The sequence below is a fragment of the Triturus cristatus genome, chromosome 6, assembly GCF_964204655.1.
Source record: "Triturus cristatus chromosome 6, aTriCri1.1, whole genome shotgun sequence".
NCBI classification, from domain to species: domain Eukaryota; kingdom Metazoa; phylum Chordata; class Amphibia; order Caudata; family Salamandridae; genus Triturus; species Triturus cristatus.
Window position 1 is genome coordinate 1,829,504,534 of NC_140589.1, and position 24,412 is coordinate 1,829,528,945.

General features: G+C 50.2%; 1 protein-coding gene across 8 annotated transcripts in view; it reads left to right on the forward strand.

The window, feature by feature from the left end:
• DNMT3A (DNA methyltransferase 3 alpha) overlaps nt 1-24,412 on the forward strand; it is a 1,939,932-nt gene that overhangs the window by 1,819,115 nt on the left and 96,405 nt on the right. For all 8 annotated transcript variants that reach the window (XM_085613211.1, XM_085613216.1, XM_085613214.1 and 5 more), the window contains one exon: nt 23,912-23,981. In XM_085613211.1, coding sequence (XP_085469337.1) covers nt 23,912-23,981 — 70 coding nt within the window. The remainder of the gene's footprint in view (nt 1-23,911; nt 23,982-24,412) is intronic.

The following is a 24,412-nucleotide window of genomic DNA, read 5'->3' on the forward strand; positions in this document are numbered from 1 at the left end:
TCCCGGCAAGGGAGGCTTGGACAATAGGTTTCCTGCTTGGGGAGGTGCTAGCACCTCCCCAGACAGACTTTAGTGTATTGGGGCAGGGAGGGCTGAAATGAATGAGACATACCTGGGGCACACAAGGTGTCCCATGCATAGTCCAGTTCAAACCGGTGCTGGGGCACTCCAGCCCCAGTCCTGGCGCGAAACTGGACAAAGGGAAGGGGGTGTAACCACCCCCTCCCAGGTCCCACCCATGAGGCGTGACCTAGCAGGCAACCCAGCCCCCCAGATTAGTATAAGTGTGGTAGCTGGGCCCCAGGAGATTAGATTATCCTGAACCTGCAACTTGAACAGAAACTCTGGACCTTCGACATTCGACGAAAGAAGAATACTGAAGAATCTCCCTTGTGGCCAAGGAGTGGCTACCCTGTGCAAACAGGCACCATCAAGAGACTTACCCTTTGATTTGCTGAAGTTCTACGAGGGACCGACTGCAGAGCCCGACCAGAGCCTTGACTTCCAGACTTCTCTGACCCTGATGCACATCTACAGCCGAGCTGAGATCCGTGGAGGCGACGAGAGACGTGGGACCGGCTACCTGGGAAAAGTGGCAAGTATCTTCCAGCGCAGCTTCTGAGGTACCCTCGAAGTTGTGCACCGGGGATTGAGAAGCCCCAACCCCTAGCACCATCTGCACCGAAGATCAGCCCCCCACACTCCACGAGTCCTGCGTGGGGCCCTTCTGCATTTTCCTGCTTGCCGCGTCTGTCCGGTTGCTTGCCCGTTGGCTAGCGGCCTTTGCGATGACACACTTTTGAATCTTCACTGCTGGTTTGGCTCCTCCAGACTGGCTCCCGCTCCACTGCAAAAGAGAAGCACCCCAGACCTTCCTGGTCTGCACCAGAAGCAAGTCCTCTATTCTTCGTGGGTTCCGCTTGCCAATGCTTGGTGAGTCCTAGTTCGACTTCGACGCCGCCGACAGCAAGAGCCTTCGTGGGACAGCTCGCCTCCTGGTCCTGGTCGTCCTCGACGTCTCCTGGTACCCGTGGCTGCTGCGACAAGCTTCACCTCTTCGCCTGCAATCTTCACGACATCGCCTGGTTCCTTCCTGATTCCACGTGGTCACTGGCTAGTGACCCAGACTCTGTCCCTTCTGCTTGCAGGTATCCTCTCTTCTTGATCCCAGCTTTGGGATCCACCGGACACTCTTCGCTGACTGCCTGTCAGCAACTTTCCTTCAGGCATCCATAGAAGTCCACGACGAAACCCGACGCAAGTTCACACCTATGCACCCGCAGCCCGTGGGCTAGGTAACTTGGGTACTTCGGTGCTCACAAGGGTATTGACTATCCTAGGGTCTAGTTTCCGAGTCTCGACTTTCTAGCTATACCAGAAATGTCCTAAAACTGCTTATTTCTAACTGCTAGTGATTCTATTGACTTTTACGCATTACGCGTGAGTGTTTCCACTCTGCATCTGAATCCCGTGGGCCTCCCACTTCCTAACTGTTGGTAGTGTAGTGGAGCCCCAGCGATTCCCTAGGCCTAGGCCTATTCTATTTCCGTGACAGTGGTCCTTATACCACTTCTTTAGTATATGGTTTGCGTGGCCCCTAGGGCCTAACTGTATTACTTACCTGTGTGACTTAATGTATGCTCAAATAAGACTGTGTTGTACTTACCTAGAATCTCATAAAGAGTGCTGAGGGTTTGACTAGAATAAATACACTTTATTTTATATATAGATCTATTGTGGTGTCCTTTCATTTGGTATTCCAGGGATTATATATGGTATCACAGCTGGCTTCACATGCCATTCAGAGTTTAGCCTAAGACTGCTCTTGTCCATGCTACCACTAGGATAGCTGGTCTATAAGGTTGACTTTACAACCAATCACCATAAGGGTTGTTTGGACTGATATAAGGTGTACACTAGAACTAGTGACATCATACATCAGGCCAACTTCTCACACTATCCAGACAAGCTGGTTCTGCATACTAAGGCCCCATTTCTTCTGAGCGTTTTCACCACGTTTCATGTATGCCAATCCATCACCTTGCCTGCATTTTTTGTTCCGCCACATCCCTCCAAGGAAGATGAGCGACTTCTCCATCTGGATCCAAAAAGAGCGTTGTCTTTCTACCTTGACCGCATGAAAGAGTTCCGGTTGGATGTCCAACTCTTCGTAGGACATGTCGAAGCAAAGAAGGGAAAGGCCTTGCAGAAACGGACCTTCTCCCGTTGGATCGTGCTCTGCATAAAGATCTGCTATGCATTGGCAAGCAATCTCCGCCCTTTGGGTTTGTGTGCTCATTCCACAAGAGCAAAAACTATGACCACTGCGTTAGCGCACGTAATTCCAGTCCTCTGCATCTGCCAGGCAACAACGTGTGCCTCGTTGCACATGTCCACCAAACCCTGCAGCCTGGACGATCAGGTCTGCCGGGATGAGCACTTTGCCCGTTCGGTTCTCCAGGACTTTTAAATCTAAATCTGTCCCCTCCAAAAACCACAGGTTTTAAAAATGATAAGAACTGCAACCGTCAGATGTTGGTAACAAACAACTATGATTACTGTCTCCAGTGCCTCGGCTTTAGGCATGACTCAGTGTTTTGGGAATGCTGCGAGAAGGTGGACAAGAAGGCCATCCACAAACCCAAACTTGCTATTGCAGTTCTTCGGAGGAATTTGAAGAAGTCCTGGTTAAGGTTGAAGGAGCAGACACTTTATCAATCCCAGGGCAGATCTTGCGACCGTTCAACGTTGAAGTCCAGGAGTTTGAGGTAAGTCAAGGAAATCAAAGAAACATAAGAAGACAAAACACAGGTCTGCTTCGTCCTGCCTCTCCCATCGTTCGGAATAGATTCCACCCTTGGTCCCCATGCACCCCAACTTCCCTGCTCTATTTGTGATGCCTCAACAGATACTTGGGTTTAGACAGATCTTTGACATAATTTCTGTTACCCCATTCGAGCTCTCTGGAATGCCTTTAGGCCTCAAGGATCCAAGGTGCCCTCCATTCAGGTTACCCGCAATAGATCCGTATCTGACTGTGCCACTCGGCCTCACTGCTAGGCTAGCCATATCTTCGAGCCCAGCTTCACTGATTCTGACCCAAGAGCAACGCTCAACACCATCTCTGTCACCGCAACCAGCGATGCAAGCCTGGGTATCCATGCCATCACTGCTGCCGTAATAAGAGCTGGTAGTTTTATCAGACTTCTAAACTCAGCTTCCACCACACGAGGCCGCAAACGACAAATCTGTATTCATACTCTGGTGCCGCCCAAGACACCTTATGATGAGAAAAACTATTTTTACATCTGCAGGATCCAAGTTGGCTGGAGGCTTCGCCAGACATTTTGTCCCCCCTCCTTCACTACAGTTATTAAGAGGGCAGACAAATTGTTGCACCTCGCACTGCCCACAAAAGAAGTAAAAACAAACATTTTGGCGGCAGAGGTGCTCAACCCAGGCCTAACAAGCCAAGAACCTCTTCCTCCTTTAAATTAGTCTCTTACTTATATGCTGGTGGGCATCTGGGCCAAGCCAGAATCCACGCCCACTGGTAAATAGGCAAGTGGCAGGGTGGCATAGTTATGCTCACAGGCATCCAGATTTTCTGCTTAACACACTATTCCAGAGAGCTTAGTTGTACAGGGATCCATGAGTCGCCTTCACCCCAATGCAATTGGATGTTCTCTTATTCTGTTTGTCATTGACCCAGAAAGGTCTTGCTTTGGCAACAGTTAAAGTTTATCTCCCATCTTTTTTGGCATACTTGTGTTTACCTGTTCAGCCATCCCTCTTCAAGTCACCTGTTGTGATGTGTTCTTAAAGGGCTTTTCCATATGTTCCCACCAACTCCATTTGTAATGCCGTAGCGGGACTTAAATATGGCACTCGCATTCTTGATGTGCACTTCATTCTAACCCATGCGCAGTTGCTCCCTTTGTTTCCAATCAAAATAGCATTTCTAATCCACTTAACATAGGTCAGATGAGTGAGGGAACTCGTGGCATTGTCCATGGGTCCAAATATTGATCTTTCTTTGTGGGCAAATTAGTCCTCCAGACAAAACAGCATTCCTGCCCAAGGTATTCAAGCCCTTTCCAATCGGTGATCCATCACCTTGCTGGCTTTCTCTTCATCGGTTCACCCCTCCAAGGACGAATTACAACTTGATCGCCTGGATCCCAAACAGTCACTTAGCATCCAAGGGGACCGAACTAGAGATTACCAACAGGACAACCAACTTTGTGTTGGCTTTTCTGGGACTAAGAAAGGCAAAGCGGTGCAAAAGATGACTATCTCAATATGGATTCTGCATTAAGATCTGGTATGGGCTAGCCAAGAAGCAACCCCCAGAAGGCTTACTCGCTCATTCCACCAGAGCGAAGGCTGCTATCACTACGCTGGCTTGTGTTGCATAAATTATGTATATTTGCCAGATTGTCAGTGGACATCCTCCAATCATTCATAAAGCATTACTGCCTGGATAGCCAGGTCTGCAGTAATGGGCAGTTCAACTGATATGTCCTGCAGGATTTCCCGGTCTGAGCCTCTCCACAGACCTACCACCTGGGAGGTACTGCTTTGGTATCTATTCACAAGGGGAGTAATATGTATGAGAAAGTGCCCTATTTCTGCATGGTTGCCCCCACTTTTTGCTGAATTGCTGATGTACTTTGACTGAGTGTGCCCTGGGCTCCTGCTGATCAGGTACTCAGGGGCTATGTTCTTTCCCTAAAACTGCATTGAAGCCTAAACCCAATTGGCATCTCTGGCCACAGGTCAACCCCTGGTAAATGGTACCACAGGTACCCAGGGCACTGTGACCAGAGAAGGCCTCTAAGGGCTGCAGCACTTATTGTGCCACCCTAAGAGGTCCTGTACCCTGACACACACACACACACTGCCTTTGCAGGCTGCGTTTTTTGGTGCAGAACAAAGTGAAGAGTCGACATGGCACACATCCCTGTGTAAAACCAAAGGGGATGATGGACGGAGTGTTGACCATTGCAAGCACTCACCCCCAGTCAACTGATCTGGGTTTAATTCATCATCATTTTTTAGCTCACTCCGCCACCCCAGTTCAGACATGGCCATATGCAAATCAATCTGACCCTGTGCCTCATGGGAACATTCCAGCCCGAACTGCCAAGCCATGTCTTCCCTGGACTGGAAGCAAGCATCCTGGGACCGGTTTCGGGTTCATAACCCTCATCAGCCAGGCTATCTTGAATCCAGTGGCAAAGTGAGCAAGGGACCCACGTCTGGGCATACCCTGCCAACTTAGGGCGAACAAAGCAAAACCAAAGCCCAGACGTGGGTCCCTTGCTCACTTTGCCACTGGATTCAAGATAGCCTGACTGATGAGGGTTTTGAACCCGAAACTGGTCCCTGGATGCTTGTTTCCGTTCCAGGGAAGACATGGCTTGGCAGTTCGAGCTGGACTGTTCCCATGAGGCACAGGGTCAGACTGATTTGCATATGAACTGGGGTGGTGGTGAGCTAAAGAATGATGATGGATTAAAACCAGATCAGTTGACTGGGATGAGTGTTTGATTTGCTCAAACGCTCTGCCCATCATCCCCTTTGGTAACACATCCCTGTGTGCCATGCCTGCAACCCACTGCCCTGGCATAGATCAGTCACCCCTCTAGATGGGTGCACTATACCAGTGGTGAGGGTACCGGTGCATGAGCCCTGTACCCCTACAGTGTCTAAGTCCATTCTTCGACATTGTAAGTGCAGTGCTGCCATTAAGAGTATATGGTGCTGGGAGTTTGTCATTACGAACTCCACAGCACCATAATGGCTACACTGAAAACTGAGAAGTTTGGTATCAAACTTCACAGCACATTAATCCCACACTGATGCCAGTGTGGGATTTAATGAAAAATGCACACACAGGGCATCTAAGAGATACCCCCTGAAAACTAACCCACCACTAGTGTCCAGGCTGAGTGGCTGCTTACAGATGCCACCACCAGACTTGTTTCTGGACCCCTGGGTCGAGAGCCTGCTGCTCTCTGGAGCCTGAAACAATGCACATACTGGGACGAGGTGCCAAGCCTCCTCCCCCAGGATGGGCAGGGTTCAAGAAGGGGAAGCTCCAAAGGCTTGCTGCTTTTGTGAGCTACCCCAGGCCAATTGCTGCTTTCAGCGACTGGTCCCCGCTGGTTCTAACCCCCACTTTGGGCGGGAGAACCGGCGGGAAAAACGAGTTAGGATGAGAGGTGTGCCCACTCTCAGTCCACGCCATTGTGAAGATGGGGGGACTCTGCCAACTAGGGACAGGCACATGCCCCCCTCCCTCTGGAGGGTGGCATAATAGGGGGTGTACTCACCCCATGGGAGGGACAAAAATGTCTTATCAATCGCAGACCATGCGCGAGGAAGGAGAATCCTCTGAATTATTTTAAGACTTGCATATGCGGGAGCTTGGGGACAATGACAGAGAAATGCTAGACACCGACATGACGGTGGAGGAAGTGGAAAATGCCATGCGCGATTTGCAATCCGGTAAGGCGCCGGGCCCCAACGACTTCCCGGCGGAAATGTTCAAATGTGTGGCGAGTAAACTTAAATAAATAAATAACCTGAATCTTCAAGTTATGAGAACCTAACCTAGGGGTGTCAGGAAGGCACTTGTTTCCCGAAAGAACACCCAAGGAAAACAAAGGGACAGGACAATTCCTTTCTTGAGTCCCCTCACTCACCAGGGTTTCCCCACGGTGACATGCTTCATCATTGGGGTCCTCTACGGGCTGAGGCGTGCTGCGACTTGCGGATTACGTAGGAGCACTGAACAAGACTATGTGTGGTGCAAGTGTCGTGGTGTGGAGTGGTTTAAAGTGAATTAAAATAATCAACTAGTGGGCCAAATAAATTTTATTGTTGCTCCTAGCTAATTGGTTAAAAAAGTGGGTGATATGCTATAATAAACTACTTTAATGGGTAAGTGTACCTAGCATATGGTCGACTAGTTTCGAGCTTCCCTAGCTCTTCCTCAGGTCTACACTGGGACCAGCCCAGTGCAAGTACCACTCCTAGAGGACCTGATTTGGTGCAAAAATAAGTGAAAAACCATACAAACGCTGCGCATAATTAGCATGCGTTAAGGAAAATACATACGTAATGTACGTCTAATGAGAATATTTTAAAAAGCAAAACTGTGCCTCATGATCGACTGAGGGGGGGTTGGACACTCGTACACTTGTACTCTTCAAGCCACCCACCGGAAACACCTACTGGAGACCTGCCTCGCCGACCGCATACGGAAAGTAAACTTGCCTTGCGCATGCACGCTATGTTTCAGGGAGCAAGAGATGAAGGTGTGCTCCCGGCAGACCTGCGCAAGGCAACCATAGTGCTCATTCCAAAAAAAGGGAAACCACACGATCTCTGCAGTTCCTACAGGCCCATCTCCCTTTTGAACTTCGAGGCCAAAGTCTTACCTAAAGGTATAGCTACTCGATTAAGCGCAGTCATTCAATACCGAATACATCCGGATCAGTCCGGATTCATGCCCCACAGGAGCACTAGGCTCAATCTGCATCACCTATGTGGAGTGATGCAGATGACCCAGAAGCGCACGGACAAACCAGCTGCGCTTCTGTCACTGGACGCGAAGATGGCGTTTGACAGTATCGAATGGGTATATCTCTTCACAGTCCTTGAGAAGATTGGTCTCGGTCCCAATATTCAGCAATGGATACGACTCTTGTACACCGACCCAATGGCGCGAGTTAGTGTTAATGGCAATATCTCTAGATCCTTCACGCTTCATCGGGGCACTCGGCAGGGGTGTCCTCTATCGCCGATGCCGTTTGCCCTGGCGCTGGAACTATTGGCTGTGTGGATTCAGGGAGACCCAGTAGTGAGGGGTATAGACCTAGGGGGCTACTGGGAAGAACGTATTTCTTTATACGAAGAGAAAATTTTGCTGTATGCCCACAGCCCAAGACAAACGTTCCATCGCCTCATCCATATAATACAGTCCTTTGGTACCTACTCAGGGTATTGCGTTAACTGGGATAAATCCCTGGTGTTCTCTCTGGCGAGGGTGTTGCCGCCGTTGATGTTGGCCTGCTCTGAGTTGGTCCCAAGAGAACCGTTTAAATACTTGAGTCTCTGGATCACCAGGAGCGAGGAAGACTTTATGCGGCTTAATGTACAGGCACAATTGCTGCGCTGTAACGAGGACATTGCGCATTGGAGACGGCTCCCAGTCTCCTTTATGGGTAAAGCGGTCCTCTTTAAAATGATGGCCCTCCCTCACCTATTATACGCGGTTCAGAATACCCCGTACCAGATTCCGGAGTCATTTTTCCGATCCATTGAGTCCGAGCAGCGTCTATTGCTTTGGGGGGGGAGTAGCCCCAGGATTGCGCTAAAGAAACTCATGAAAGGTGGGTACGATGGGGGCCCCGCTGTTCCTGATATCAGGAAATACTATTGGGCATCTCAGCTCCTCAGCATTAATGGGTGGGCTTTTTCCCCATCAGAGGAACCGGCATATAGGGTCGATCGTTAGGCCTTCAGAAATAGTAGCTACCTCACTGAACTATACCGAAAGGGGAGGGGTAGCCCGCTCCTCCCGGTACATACCTGAACAGTTACTGATGTTTGACACAAAGCATCCAAAATGACAGGGTGGGCAGACAAACTTACAGCACAAACTCCTCTCTTGGAGGGTGGCCGATTGGGAGAGGTGACGAGGCTCTCTGGATTCCGGAAGTGGAGCCTTATAGGTATTGACTTCTTGGGAGATGTCTGGAAGAATGGAAAAAGGCTTGACTTTGACACACTGCAGGGACAGTTCCAAATGGGTAGAGGGGAATTTTTGTGCTATCAACAGCTGCGTCTTGCACTACATTGTCATCTGCAAGAGGGGTCCCCGATACCAGAATATTCGCCACTCGAGGACCGCCTGCTCTTGGACCCTATGATTGATAAGGCCATCTCTCTGACCTATCGGAAATTGCTCAACACCACCCCGGACTGTTTGGGCTCGCTGAGGGAGGCTTGGAAGTCGGATGTAAGCCTCTTAAAGGACGTTGACTGGGCTGAAGCCATGCAGACACCCCGAGAAATAGCCATAAGAGCACGGTTTCGACTGATTCAGCTCCGTATCCTCCATAGATCCTATGCATCCCGAATAGCTTAAGTTCGGAGAGGCACCTGTGAAACTGACGAATGCGTACAGGGATGTGGTGAGGTAGGGTCCTTCTTCCACATACTCTGGTCATGCCCACGGATACAATCGTACTGGACTGGTATAACACGTGTGATGGCACAGGTGGTGGGCGAGAGTGTCCCGCTTGACCCAAGGTGGCTCATCATGGGGGTGACTAGAGAAACGACGTGGCCGCAGTGGGCCAAGACCTGGCTGGCCCTTGCGGGTGGGGTAGCCAAGAGAAACATTGCCAGAGGATGGGGAGCAGAGACAGCCCCTACTCTTACATCCTGGAATAGAGACATGGACTGGTGTTGTGGGGCGGCCTTTACGAGGCTGCCCTCCTAAAGGGGAAAAGATCTGGAGTGCATGGGCCGAATGTAGAGAACTTTGATGCGAGCCCTGTGAAATGATGTGTCGATGTGGGAGACAGGATGCTAGGGTTTGCGGTGGGGGAGTGTGGGTGTCTCATGGTGGGGATCGCCGACTGTACATTTTAAGAACTGTGAACTTGTCTCGGCTATCTCTCCTTAAATGCCACTTGTATATGGGTATTGAACTGAAGCCTGTTTATGTTTAATAAAAATACTTTAAAAAAAGAATCTAGTATTTAGGGGCATCCCTGAACCTTGCTTCCTCAGATCCAGACAAGAAGAAAAGAAGAAGGACCGAACAGCCGTGCAGCAGCTAACAAGCGGAAGACGCCCACTGATTTGGCCCCAGCCCTACCGGCCTGTCTCCCCCTCAAACCTGCTCCTGCGAAATCCCGGTGTGTCCTGTAGCCAGCAACCTCATAAACCCCGGAGGACCTGCCTGCCTTCACTTCTAAAGACTGCTTCTCCCGTGAACACCAGGCTTGTTCAACTGCATCCTCTGGCAGCAGCCGGAGACCGCGAATCCTCCCCACTCTGCACCCGCCGTCCACGGCCCGAGCTCGAGTGGGCAAATACCACGAGGAGGTCACCCCGTTGATCCTGAACCGAGATACGGCGACCCCTGACCTGCCTCCAGCCAACGCCTACAGCCTAAATCCAGAAGGTCCCCCTAACCGTGACCAGGATCTGGTAAGAAGATCCGGCCCCAAAAGGCACCCGACGCCCCACGGCCTTGTGTGCCCAAACTGACGGTGCCTAACCAACCCCTAACTTCCCAACTTACCTCTCGAAGTGGTTTTCGCACCCAGAAGTCCTTCTTCTCCCTGCCTGCAGTGCTTTTGCAAACCGGAGGCTCTCCATTGGAAACGGGGCATCCGACGTCGCAAGAGTACCCGGCCGCCCTAGTGCCTCTGAGGGTGCACCTTTGGTGCTAAATTCTTTCCCCATTTGCTCTGAGCTAAAGTCCAGGAGCTTTGCTCCCACGACCCAGTGGTCTGCTTGTCAGCAGCCACCAACTGGAGGCCCCTTATCCCTTTTGGATAACATTGGGCCTCAACACTCCGCACCCAGCCGCCCTAGTGCCGCTGAGGGTGTAACAAGAGTGCATCACTGACCCTGGGGGACCCCGGAGTCTACCCCCAGAACTTCAACTCCCACTACCGAATACATATCTAAAAACCGATAACCATATTTTCCTCCGTAGGATAACATTGATACTTTTTCCTGAAAAAGTTTTTAAGTGTGGAGTTTTGAAACCTAAAGAAATTCTTGAAAATGGTACGATTTACCAAAAACGCTTTTACTCACCTGTTTACAGGAAATGTCCCAGTGCTGCATCCAGGCATACAACACTGAGTAAGAAAAGTAACCCAAAAGTAACTTACCTGCTATTTTAGTGAAAATCCCATTCAAGTCTATGTACTGTATTTACAAGTGATTGCATTTCTCTGAAACAATACTGTAAGTCAAACCATAGTACATTTACAATTTTAATTGAACTGTATTACAATCAGCATTTACTACTGTTTAGTATTTATTGCTTACCGGTGCCAGGCTTGCTTGGTTCTAGAAATAAAATAACTAAAAGAATATATCTGATAGAGACTACTAGCCGCAGATTCCTTCACGTAGAATTATCCCCAGGCGTGAGACTGATTCCGGAAACTTTTGCCACAGCATCCCTGCGCGCCGGGGGCGGGGTGACATCACGCGACCCTGCCCATGCGTCGTCCGCGTACGTGACGTCAGCGAGGGCACATAAGACCCGCCCCAGCGCGCCCACGACAGTTTTTTCCTACTCCGCGTACAACGCGAATTCGTTCCTTGCTGCTGGCCTGTTTAAGGCCCTCTTTCTTCCATTCTTTTTGGTGGAACAGTGTGCAAATGCCTTCGGGCTTTAAAACTTGCACGTTTTGTGGGCGTCTTTTGTCGGCGGCCGACCCTCACCTCATTTGCATGTGGTGTTTCGGGGAGGATCATGGCACCACAGATTGTGCGGCGTGCCAAAAGTTGAAGTCGTGACGGGAGCGGTGAATGAAACTTCTCTCTGCGCGTCTCTCCAAGTCGACGTCCTCCCCTTGGTCTGCTTCAGGTCCGACCGTGGTCGTCGTCCTCTCCTTTCTCCGATGTCACGTGAGCGTCGCTCCCCGGTGGGTAAGTGTCGCAGTTCGTCCCCAGGGGCTGGTTTCCGGCCTACCGGGCGCGTGGACTCTCCGCAGGTGATGCGGCCCGCGTGTCATCCTATCCACCGTTTCCCGGTGTTGGGGCATCGAGAGTCCAGATGGAGACTTACGTGGCAGCTTTGCAGGCCTCACTGGCATCTCCTCCTCCTTCCCCTCCTCGGGCATCGGCGGATCCCTCGCCTTGCGCAGGGCCCTCTGTGGCGCCGCCGGTGACTCCGGCCCCAGCGCCGACTGGGTCGGATCCAGGCTTGTAGGATGTGGTGCTGTTGGTTGCGGCTCCTCTGGGGCACCTCCTTCAGGCCACGGCGTCTCTGCCTCGCCGCAAACCCCCTGCGGTGGTCCCTGTGGTGTCGCGGGAAGTCACCAGGGCTCGGGTCGCATCCCCAAGTCCCTCTCGGTCCCTTGGTAGGGTGGTCCTGTCTAAGGCCGAGGTGACGGCGCTACGGCGCCGGCAGCAGCTGGACCGTGCGGAGACACAGGGGTCGGTGGACTCTTCTCGTCCCGCTCCAGGTCGAGGGCGGACCCCTCGTCCCTCTCCGGGCCCCTCGCGTACCTCCTCACAGGTGGCTGCCTCGTTGGAGGGCGAGTCGGAGGTAGTATCGTCCCTGGCGCCGCCACAGGGGTTGCCGGGTGACCTTCGCCTCCTTCTGGGCCGCGGCCGGCTTCGGGCCCCTTCACGGGCCCGCCCCGTTCCCCCACGCAGGTGGTTGCCTCGGCGGGGGTCGGGCCGGCGCCGCTGCGAGGCCGGTGCGGCTCCATCTCTACTCCGGTCCACGCTCCGGTCTCCGGTGCGCGGTGACTTGGAGGTCCCTTGTTCGGTGACACCGGATGGCGCCTGTGTCCTGCCTCAAGCAGCATACTCTACGGCTCCGCGCAGGGGTCGTACCGCAGATTCGTCTTCGGACGCTCCTTCTCCGAGAGGCAGGCTGCATATTGGTATCGTCCTCCCTGAAGACTGGTCGCCGTGTGGTGTCCTTTACACCGGCGTCGAAGGGAGGCTCCCCGCCCTTCCTGAGGCAGGGGTGTTCGTCGGAAGAGCGGCAGGTCCCTCATTCTTCGGCCCCTCCTGACTTCCAGGTCTGGCCCTTGCCCGACCCGCTTGGCCTCAGGGACAGCCGCCTTAGTTTGCAGCCGTCGTCCACAGAGGAGCTGCTTTCTCCACCGCGGGGCCCTACGGATGCGGCCTTCGCTCACGTGTTGTCCACGGCTGTGGGCATCCTATGCATGGGTGACCCGGTGGCTCACTTTCTGGCGGACCATCTGTTGGAGATCCTCCACCAGGGCTCTGGTGGGAGGGAAATCTTGCTTCCCTTTGAAGGTTCGCTCCTTTCTGCCTTGACGGGGGCTCTGGTGGGAGGGAAATCTTGCTTCCCTTACTAGGTTCGCTCCTTTCTGCCTTGACGGGGGCTTGGAGGCGTCCTGCCTCCGGGGACCCGGTGCGTTCGCATCTTCTGTATCGGCACCTTCCGACGCCGCGTGAGCCGGCATGCCTGTCCATTCACCCCTCAGCCGTCAGCCCCCTTCTGCGGACTGTTTTTCCTTCCCTGCCGCCCCTGTTGGCTCCGCCGTCCAGAGAGGCCCGCTGGCTGGACACTTGGGGACGCAACATTTTCGCCTCGACCAGCGCGGCCCTGCGGGCCCTTAGCACCTTGTGTGTGCTGGCTAGGGCCTCCTCCTGTTTGTGGGACTCGGCTGAGTCTCTGGGGTCTGCAGCGTCCCAGGAGTCTGCTCAGGTGGATTTGTGGCACCATGCATTGGATGGCCGGGAGCTTGCGGCATTTATTCTCCGCTCCGCTCTGGACGTCTGAGGCGCTGGGCCAGGCCATGGCTTCCTCGGTCGCTCTCTGTCGCCATGCTTGGCTTCAGGACGGCGTCTTCCCTGAAAATATTCGGGAGAGGCTCATTGATCTCCCATTTGATGGCAGTCTGTTGTTTCATCCCCCGGCTGACTCTGCCATCCATAGGCTCTTGGCAGGGCTCCGTCCTCCTGCTCCTCCGTCCCCTCCTCAGTGACTTCTGAGTTAGGGTTGCTTCTGGGCCAGCTTAGGCCGGCTGTTATGGTTGTGGAGTATGTTTTTCTGTCCGTTTACTTCCTTCCTTCGGACTTTGGCATTGTTGGCTGCTGGACGGCCCTTTTGTTGTTGTGTGTGAGTTCTGCAGAAGTCGTTGCGCAGACTTGGCCCTGAGTTTGGGCCTTCTGCTTTGCTTGGGCTGCTGTCAAGCCTGTAGCGGGGGTGATTTTTTTCCCAGTGGTTCTTTTGTTTTTCCTCTGCTGCGGAAGTTCTTCCAAAGAGGGTTCCCATATCTTGGGACTTCACGTACCCTATGTGGTGTTATGGTAGCTGTCATATGGCTTGCGCTCTGCTGGAGGGTTCTGGTCGCCTTCGGGTACCTGTTCTCCATGTTGTTTACGTAGGTCGCTTTTGCTTCCTGAGGTCGTGTGCGCGGCCACTCGTGGTGGTGGCCCGAGCCTCTCCTCCTCTCCCTGCTCCCGTTCTGCGGTCTGGGATGTCCCTGTGTTCTCCCTTGCCAGAAGTTGCCTTCTTGGCCTTCTTGGGCCTGGGGCTGTTATTCTTGCTTCTGGCCTTGACTGCCGGCATTGTTCTGGCTGGCAGGCTGCTCTCCATCTGGAATGAGCTCGCCTTCTTCTCCTTAGTTTCCTTGGGCCCTCTAGGCTTCTTCTTCTTCCGTCTTCCTGTCTTGGCATTCGGCATAAGCTATGTTGCCTTGTGGGGGAGTGGGGTGCTTCGGCCTCTCCGTCCTTGCCCTAGGTTCCTCTGCTGTGAGTGTACGAGCCTCTTCAGCCTTCTTTCCCTCCTACGTCCCCTTGGGGTCGGTGGGGTTCTGCTTGTGGGGGTTCCCTTGGCCTGGCAGGGGCGAGGTTCTACCTGGTCCACAGATCTGGTCCCCTGCGGGGCCTTCTGTTCTGCATTGGCTGGTGGGGTCCTTTCGCAGACCCTCCTTCCCCGGGGGTATTGCTAGGGTATTTATTCTACGTGAAGGAATCTGCAGCTAGTAGTCTCTATCAGATGTACAAGTGACTTACCTTCAGTAACGATGTATCTGGTAGAGACGATTCTAGCCGCAGATTCCTTCACGGCCCGCCCTTCCTCCCCTATTCTGCGAGGTCCCTTGGGTTGGTCTAAGATACTCACCTCCCGGTGGGGGGGGGGGGCTGTGTCTCCTGTGAGCGCCTTCCTTGTTCTTGACGGGTGGCTCCGTCTGGGGGCGGTTCATTCCTCCCTTGGTTCTTTGGAGGATGGGGTTTCGATGCGCCGGTGCCCTGCTGCTCTGGCTACTCCAGGTTTGGGCGGGGATTGCTTCTATCCTTGTCCTCCCTCCCCTCCCTTCCTTCCATTGCTGTCCTCTGGTTTGAGGGTCCTCTGGCCATGTCTTGCCCTTGTCCTTGTGGGTGGTTGCCCTCTAGGTTGGCTTGAGACTGGTCCCATTCCTTGCTCAAGATGAGTGGGGTGGGCTTCCTACGTGTGCCATGACTTTTATGCCTGTTCTTCCCTTCGGTGCACAGGGATGGGAGGTTGTCTATGTGCGGGCAGGGTGGCTGGGCAGGTTTCTGCTTGTTCTTCTTTCTTCTTTCCCTGCCCTTGGGGTCTGCGGTGTTGGCACTACCCTGGTGGTGGTGTTAGTCACCGTTTCTTTCCAATTTTTCTGCTCTTCGCACACTGTTACCATGCCCCCACAGTTTATTATCTGGTGGTTCCACGTTGTGGTGCGGAAAAGTTCTCCGAAGAAAAGTGACGTGGGCACGCCGGGGCGGGTCTTATGTGACCTCGCTGATGTCACGTACGCAGACCCCGCCTGGGCGGAGTCGCGTGATGACGCCCCGCCCCCGGCACGCAGGGATGCTGTGGCAAAAGTTTCCGGATCCAGTCTCACGCCTGGGGATAATTCTACGTGAAGGAATCTGCGGCTTGAATCGTCTCTACCAGATACATTGTTACCGAAGGTAAGTAACTCGTACTTTTATACAAATACAATTGGTCTGTAGTTCAGTCTTTGAGTGTGTGAATTCATTTAATGACGGAGTGTGTACAACAAATGCTCAACACTGTCCTCTGATACTGCCTTACTGCTCGACCACACTACCCCAAATAGAGAGTAAAGTTCTATCTAACTTTGCCTCTGCCTACTTTTGGGGTTCCACTGGACTGTGTGCACACTATGCCTCACTTTGGTATTGTATAAACAGAGCCAGCTCCCTACAATATGTAGTTAAAAGTCATTATCAGAAGAACAAGTTGCGTTCGGCTACTCTAGATACACTTTCTAACTGCAGATTCCTTACTGACTCACCCTCCTCCCCGTTCTTTGCAATGGACATATGTAGTCCTTTAGTAAGATTCCAACCTAAAGCCTGCACACTGCCGTAAACTTATTTCAATGATTCAGCACTCATCGGGGCGAACGGAGATCAGAAGGAAACTGACATCAGGATGCAATGGTGGCACACATATAGTGACCCCGACATCGCCGTTGACAGACCATTTTTTCTGCAACTTTTACCAGTGTGCAAGAGACATGGTTCAAACTGTGTAAAGACTGCCACAAGCAGATGTTCATAATAGACCCCCACTAGGTCAGTCTCCGCTGTCTAGGCTCTAAACACAATATGGCATTGTGTGACAAATGTGTAAAGATGAACTTGACAGGTATACACGACTGCGAGTCTAAGCGTTTGGTTGCAGAGCACCGTCAGAAGTCCAAGAAGACGTAGTCTTGGTTGAAGTAGAGAGCACGTACATGCTTTTGCTCCTAAGGACGCTCTCACAAATGATCCTCTTCAAGGTCAAGGTCTTCAGATATCTCGAAGAAGCATTAGAGGTTGAAACCGTTCCCCTTTATCACACTGCTTCCATCCCGAGCAGCCGTGCAACGCCCCTGTACAGCTAGTCTATAAACTCTGTCTCCATCTTCTGAATAGATTCTGTCCCTTGTTCTATTGCTCTCTATTTTGTGGATTAAGGGGCTGCAATACAGTAACTCAGCAAATTGAAAGAGGCCAGGAACAACATTTTTGGTATCTGTCTCGATCCCTCTGAAGCTCCTTTGTACCCCAAGGATTCAAGGTGGCTTATAGTTGATCTCCCACCAGGGAATTCATTCCTCACGCCGACTGTTCTACTTGACCTCGCACCGAGGTCTGCCCAGACCTTCGGCACAACGCCAAACCCTACACCTCTTTAGACTCCGCAGTCCCCACCACGGTGCCATATGCCAACACCAACGCCAGAGGGGGAGCTGATAGTCCTCTCAGTCTCCAAAGCCCACCCTGTGTGACCTCGAAATCACAACTACTGCGGCATCTTTCTCACTTGGATCACGGGGCGCGATATCATCTTTACGATCTTGATGATGACAACAGTAACTTGTATGGGAGGAGGACCTATCTTTTGACTTGCAGGGTGCTAGTGCCCTGGACACTTCTGACACTGGCCTCCACTCCCATTTACTGGCTGTGGCTACTGAAGAATCTGCCATTGTCATGCAGAGATGTAGACCTCACATTACCTACCACTGAAGTCAAGATGCCACACGAGTGAGCTACAAGTGATGTCTGTCCAGCTGCCATAGACCACTTTCTTCCCAGTAAGATGGTACTCCGGACCAAATCAGCATTCCTACTAAAGGTCGTCATTCTCTTTTACATAGGGCAGTCTCCCCCTGCCAGCTCTCTTTGCCCCACCTCATTCACTTAAAGAGGAAGAAAGACTCCATTGTCTTGATAGCAAGAGAGCCATCAGTTTCTTCATCAATCGTGCAAGGAACATCAGGTGTGCTATCAGCTCTTTGTGGGTTTTCTGGGGTAAAAAAGGGCAAAGCTGCGCAGAAGAGAACCATCACCAGATGGATTGTCTCACGCATTAAGATCTGTAGTGGGCTATCCAAGAAATAGCCTTCAGAAAGTCTTTGCACTCATTCCACCAGAGCAAAGGCTGCTACCACGGTGCTAGTGCACTGTGTGCCAGTCTTTGAAATGTGCTTAGCAGCTGCGTGGGTGTCAGTTCACATGTTCCCGAAACACTGCTGCCTGGATAGCCACTACTTCCTGGATAGTCTGCAGATAAGGGCATTTTGCTCAGTCTGTCCTATAGGGTCCCATGGTCTGAGCCATTACACAGACCGACCTACTGAAGAGGTACTACTTGGGTAGACATTCACAAGGTGAGGAGTCCGCAGTTAAAAGTATCCATCAGAATAAAAAGTTACTTGTGTTCAGTAACACTGTTTCTGGTGGATTCTCTTTGATCGTGGCCAAGGAGTAGCCTCAGTGGGCCACGTCTTATCCTCCATCTAGGCAACCATGCACTCTGCCCCACCTCTTTTTGAGATCTTGCGTGCTGGAGCATGTAAGGTTTGGTACCTTAGTAAAAAAATCATTACTGTCAACCAGATCTTCTAGAAGCAAATTATGTCCTTTTTGATAGATGGGCTATCAAATCAAGAATACATTAATTTCCAACTTTCCAAGTGCAACGGGACTAGCTCCTTCTCTCTCCATTTACTTAATTAACCATTTCGCTTGGTTTGTTTTTGGCAGATGACAACTGGCTATAATGCATCCTAATATTTGCACTGAAGCCCGATAAATCCAGTCCTTACCACGTTGATTACTGATATGATTTGATACTTTACAGCTACATTTTATTTTTGCTTTCTATTTAACTGCTGTTTTCATTTATTCTTATTATGCCACTCATAATCCCTCTGATAGGTTTAGAGTACGTCGCGTGGTAACATAACCATCAAATCTTTGAAAATGAGTGACTCCTGCTCACATGCAGCTATGGTGGGGGTTCCTCGCAGAGAAAATGGTTTTCGCAAGAAAATGCTACAGTTCCCTCCTTAACTGTATAAGAAAAATCACGTCGTGTTCGAGGTTGAAGGAGTAGAGAACTACATTACAATTTTCTTTGGGAATAGGCCAATAGTTATTTAAATCAGCAAACTTTCTGGGAATGTTCCATGGACAGCTTGGTGTTGAACCTTTAAGTCAATATGCTTCATTGAGTAATTCTTTGAGAGTTCAGTTTAGAATAAGAAACATAATTCATATAGACATAAGGATCAATTGAATTCTACAGCTATAATGAAAACAAACACAAATTCCCAGTTGCTGTTGAGAAAGTAAAAGGCTGTCAGCAGTCTGAAGTAAACAAAAACAAATACATTTTTAGAGCAATTCAAGTACATTGGAAGCGCTATGGAGAACAAAAACATGAAAAGTTTAAATTAATTCTACAATTTGGTTAACGTCGTCAAAGACACAGATATTTGAGTGTTCAGGCCAGGTTTAATTTTATTATGGATCTTCCTTGAAAGATTCCCAGTCAATCTTGCCCTCAAATTGTCACCCTTTCTTGCATAAATGATTTTAGTGTTGAATTAAATTTCTTCAAGGGTTCACATGTTTATACCTTGCACCAAATAAAGCTTCTGAGTTATTACATAACTCTAGTGAATATGATTAATATAAAACAAATGTGCCTGTCACACTTAAAACAAAGGTACCACGGCTGTCTAGCCAGAGTCGGGGCAAGCTGTGTGAGCGATGTTTGCTCTATTTTCCTTACCCTGTACGAAAGGAGAGGGAGAAGGGGAGAAGTGTAGGCAAAGATCCCTGGCCAGTTCTTCCATGGTGTAATGCCGATGGACTGTGAGTGTGAGTACCTGAAGCCGAAGTTGGAGCATTTTGCTTTTTCAGGTTAGGGAACAGGGCTATCTTTGGGGTGCCCCAGCGCCGGAAGTAACTGACTGGCTGGTAGAGTTCCCACTCTGGACTTGTTGATGCGTCCTGCTGAGCAGATCCACAGAGTTGCTGTCCACCCTCAGAAGGTACTCCGCCAGGAGGTATATGCAGTGGTGGGTGGCCTAGTGTCAAATCTCCTACGCTAGTTCTGACAGAAAAGGAATGTTAGTGCCTCCTTGTTTCTTGAGGTAATACATGGCGGTCATATTCATCAATTTTGGTGAAAACTACCCTGCTCAAAAAGATCCTGAAAGAAGGCTTTGAGAACTAGGCTTATGGCCAGCAACTCAAGGTAGCTGCTGTGGCGCTCCTGGTATTAGGGGGCCACAATCCCAATATAATCTCATTTTCAAAATGCACCCCCTAGCCTCCAAGAGAGGTGTCCGTGGTAATGGTCACCTGTGGAACAGGGTATGGAAAAGCCCTGACCTGCAACATATTGTTTCTGTCCCACCACTACAGAGAGCAATGGGCACTAGTCTTTACCAGTGCTAGATCATTCCAGTGATCCTCGAATTGTGACCATTGTGCCAAGAGACATACTTGCAACAGTTGCATTTGGATCCTGGTGTCGGATACTATAGGAGGCCTTCCTCTGAGTCGCATCATGTCCCTAACTGAAAATTGAGGATTAGGCTGCAAAATAGACAGCAATTGCTGAAATGCTCTCTGTTGGTTGGAGTAGGCTTTGCTTGTGGATGTGTTTAGGACTGACCCTAGAAAGATTTGTTGAAGGTGGGACTTGATGACATTTATGATCAACAACTGGCAGTGGAACAGAGAGATTGCAGCTTGAGTGTGGACTAAGCATTGCTTCCTGTCTGCACTCTTGATCAGCCGGTTGTCAAGGTTGAGGACGAAATGAGTGTGTCACCCCCAACCCCTTCAAGGTTTGCGGCTACCACCACAAGGCACTTAGTAAATACCCATGGAGTTGTGGTAACCCTGAAGGGAAGTACTTTGAATTGATAGTGTCGACCACTTACCTCAAAGTGAAGGAACTGTCAGTGGACGGGATGTATGGGTATATGAAAGTATATAAAGGAATTAGAGAGTAGACACTCTTGCCCTGGTGTTTAGGAGATAGTCTCTCTCTTGCCCCTTTGTGAAGGAGTGCTTGTACCTCTTCTTCCTGACTTCAGAGTTCTCTCTGCTGAGAATTTGTGTGCAGGGTGGGAATTTGGAAATGTTATGAGAAGCTCAAGGCAGTAGATGTGGTGAACCACGGCTACAACCCTCTAATCTGACGTGATTTCCTCTCAGTGTGAGAGGAAATCTGGTCATCTCCCCAGGGCAGGTGACGTGATCGGGGTATAGACAGAGCAAGTCAGTATTTGGAGCCAGAGGCCCCTTTACCATAGCGGGCTTTACCCCTCTCTTGTTGTCACTGCTGTAGGCACCTATGCTGTTACCTCCTCCTGCCTGCGGGGAAAAGGACTGCTACTGTCTCCGATAAGAATGCGGCTGTTCTGAGGAAGTGGCTTTGAGGACGACTCTCAGCTATTTGTGAAAGTAGCCCCTTAGCAGCTGGGTCAAGGGAACATGGCCCTTGCTATAGACCGGCCAGCTGGTTGAGGGTTTGTATTTTTCTCCCCCCAGGGTGTTACTACCCTCCCCTTTACGGGCTCTTTAAAGGTCTATGGGCAGATTTAAGCTTGACATTTCGCAGAGGTAGGACCTGCACTGTCCTCTCTGATTTAGAGTACTTCTCTATAAGAAAGTCTTCTTCCTTGTGGAGAATGTGCATGTCCACCTTATTAAAGGCCCTGGTCCTTTGGGGGACCTGATAGTAGTCCGTGGTATTGTTGGGCGGGGATCCCCTGCCAAGGTAGTGGTGTAGACATAATTCACCCAGGGTGGCCATGTTATTGTCATCCCAGGGATTATCTGTTGTTTTTTTCTCAAAGCAATGGTCACATGGATCAACATGTTCAAAGGAGCTATCTGAATCTGAAAAGGTGAGTGGGGAGCCCTTGCGAGGCAGCGTCTCTGTTGGCTTCAGCAGAGGTGATTTCGCCAAGATTTTCCCAGTGACAAAATGAATGAAGAGTTGCTTCTGCCTGGTGTAGAGTTCTTCTTGATGTCTCTGCATGATAGAGTGCTCTGATTTCTCAGATCTTACTGTCGATGGTTCTTTCAGCATCAACGGCATTTTGGATTTCAACTAGGGCTTTGGCGTCCGCTTCAGTTGTGGCGGAGGCCCTGGAGGCAGCAGTCTTTTGTGAATGGGTCTCCATGCCCGACTTCCACTGGAGCAGCGCTCTACCTCAGCATGAAGCCTCTTGTGAGGCTTTGAATGAGTATTGCAGCAGAGTGTACTCACTACCCTGGGCATGGTATTGATTCGAGGGCTGCTGGTCTTGGTGCTGACATGAAGTCCCCTTCCTTATCGAGTTTGGAGGTGCTGGAGGAGATGGACTCTGAACTGGACGTGACTTGACCTGGAGGGATGAAGGAGGGGCCAGCGTTCTCTGTTAACGCTACAGGGTTGCTGCTCACTGAATATATATCGGAGGGGTCTCAGCAGATGATTATTGCTGTGCCCAACGCCTACCCCTTTGGTGCCTTAAGATCTTCTTGTTGCAGAAGACAAGGCAGAACTCGCAGGAAGTTGTGTGGTGTTCTGGAGAAAGGCACAATTTGCTGACGTCATGCATGGTCTGTCGACTGGTACGGAGCGTGGTACCGGAGACCGTTTTGAAAGGGCTTCCGTTCCAACCCTCTTTTATGATCTGCGTTCTCTCGTGTCGAAGCTCTCAGGCTGTTTCTTACAGATAATTGGTATTGAATTCTAACTGTGTGGGTCTGGAAAATGTGTGAATCTCCGAGCTTTGTTGGCTTATGTCTGAACCCATTAGCAGAAAAAGCAATCTAACACGGAGTCGCTGCCCATGCAGATTTCAAACACAAGGAGATGATGGACGGAATTCTGACACTTTTCAGACACTCACCCCCAGTCACAGATCTGTGGTGAATCCATCATCGTTCTTTAGCTCACTTCGCCACCCCAGTTTGGACCCAGCCATATGCAAATCAGTCTTGACCCAGTGCCTCATCGTAACAGTCCAGCTCGAACTGCCAGGTCTGGTCCTCCTTGGAACGGAAACAAGCATCCTCGGACCGGTTTTGGGGTAAAATCCCTCATCAGCCAGGCTAGCTTGAATCTAGTGGCAAAGTGAGCAAGTGACCCACGTCTGGGCATAACCTGCCAACTCAGAGCGAACAAAGCAAATACAAGGAGATGATGCACGGAGTGCTGAAACTTTTCAGACACTCACCCCCAGTCACAGATCTGGGTTGAATCGATCATTGGAAACAAGCATCCTGGGATGAGAGGTGTTACCTGAAACTGGTCCCAGGATGCTTGTTTCCGGTTCAGGGAAGACCTGGCTTGGCATTTCGGGCTGGACTGTTCCCATGAGGCACAGGGTCAAGACTGATTTGCATATAGCTGGGCCTGAACCGAGGTGGCGAAGTGAGCTAAAGAACGATGATGGATTATATCCGGATCTGTGACTGGGGGTTAGTGTCTGAAAAGTTTCAGCGCTCCGTCCATCCTTGTGTTTGCCCATGCACATTTGTCAACTAGGGGAGGGGTCACCGTACATCCCATGACTCTAAAGGCTTCCTCTAATTAAAATAGCAACCTGCAAAAGTCTGTTCCCAACACTAGATAGAAGTATGCAGAGGATGTGAATTTAGAGCAATACATACTACGAACAGACTCTTACAGCATAAGCATAATTTTCCTTACAGAATGTCCTTGCCAAATATTTTTCTGTATATAATGAACTCAGTTACACAAGGATTACTGTTATTCACGATATTACCCACTTTAAATTGGGACTCATTTTATGAACCTCTAAAGAATTAAAGGCTGTGTTTTTCCTGTCAAGTGTCCACATGGCACCTGTAGCAGAGATCCAGTGCTTAATTTGAGCCAGTGGGGCCAATCAGCACTTATTTTCCTAAGCAGACATTGACCGCAATCAGAAGGGGAAGAAAGCACAAAGAGGAAATAAGTAGGAAGAGAAAGAGAGAAAAACTGTTGCAAAGTGAGAAAGTAGGAATCTGCCGGAGTGAAATAAAGTGGTATGGAGTATCTGATAGTGGCTGGAAGAGGCATGAGGTTAATTCAAGACTTTGCTGTTTGGTGCACTGGCATTTAAAAGCACCAGCCACAGGTTTCTGAGTAGAATTTTGGGCACCAGCACTCATTCTATTGCATATTAGGCACTGCAGAGATCTCAAAAGCAAGCAATTGCCTTAAATCTTACTAGCTGTATTTGTATCCCTGAATAAAAACACAAGCCTTTAAGTTTTAAAAAAAGTTGTTGGAATAATATTTATAACATATGATTGTCAGCAGTTTCAGCTAAACTACATACCTTTTCATTGAGTCTGCTTTTCTGTCTTTTAGGCCTCTGGCTTCCACAGCCAACGATAAGCTGGATTTGCAGGACTGTTTGGAACATGGCCGGATAGCAAAGGTAAACAGCGTCAAAATATAGTGGAAACTTCACAGGCATATTGCGTCTCCCTCTAATAAAAGGTTGACCAAATCCCACAGTGCTACCAATTGCACTTGGATCCAAGAACTGAGGTCCTACTAAACATGTGGACGAGGAACTTAAGGACAGCACATACTCCTTTTTACCTATTACAGCTTAGACGCCAAACCTGTCAGATTTTAAAGTGGTAGTTGTGACAAATGGATCAGAATATAGCATAGTAAACTACAGTATATGTTCCCTGAGCATGTTTCTGCTTCTGAAGGATGAATTGGGACTCTGTACTCTTACTTCCTGTTGAGAAAATCAGTGTAGATAATAGGCTTAGGGCTCGATTACGGTGACCTGTGTGATAATTAAAGCACCTGATAATAACCGACATCGCTCACCTATTCCAAGTTTTACCCATG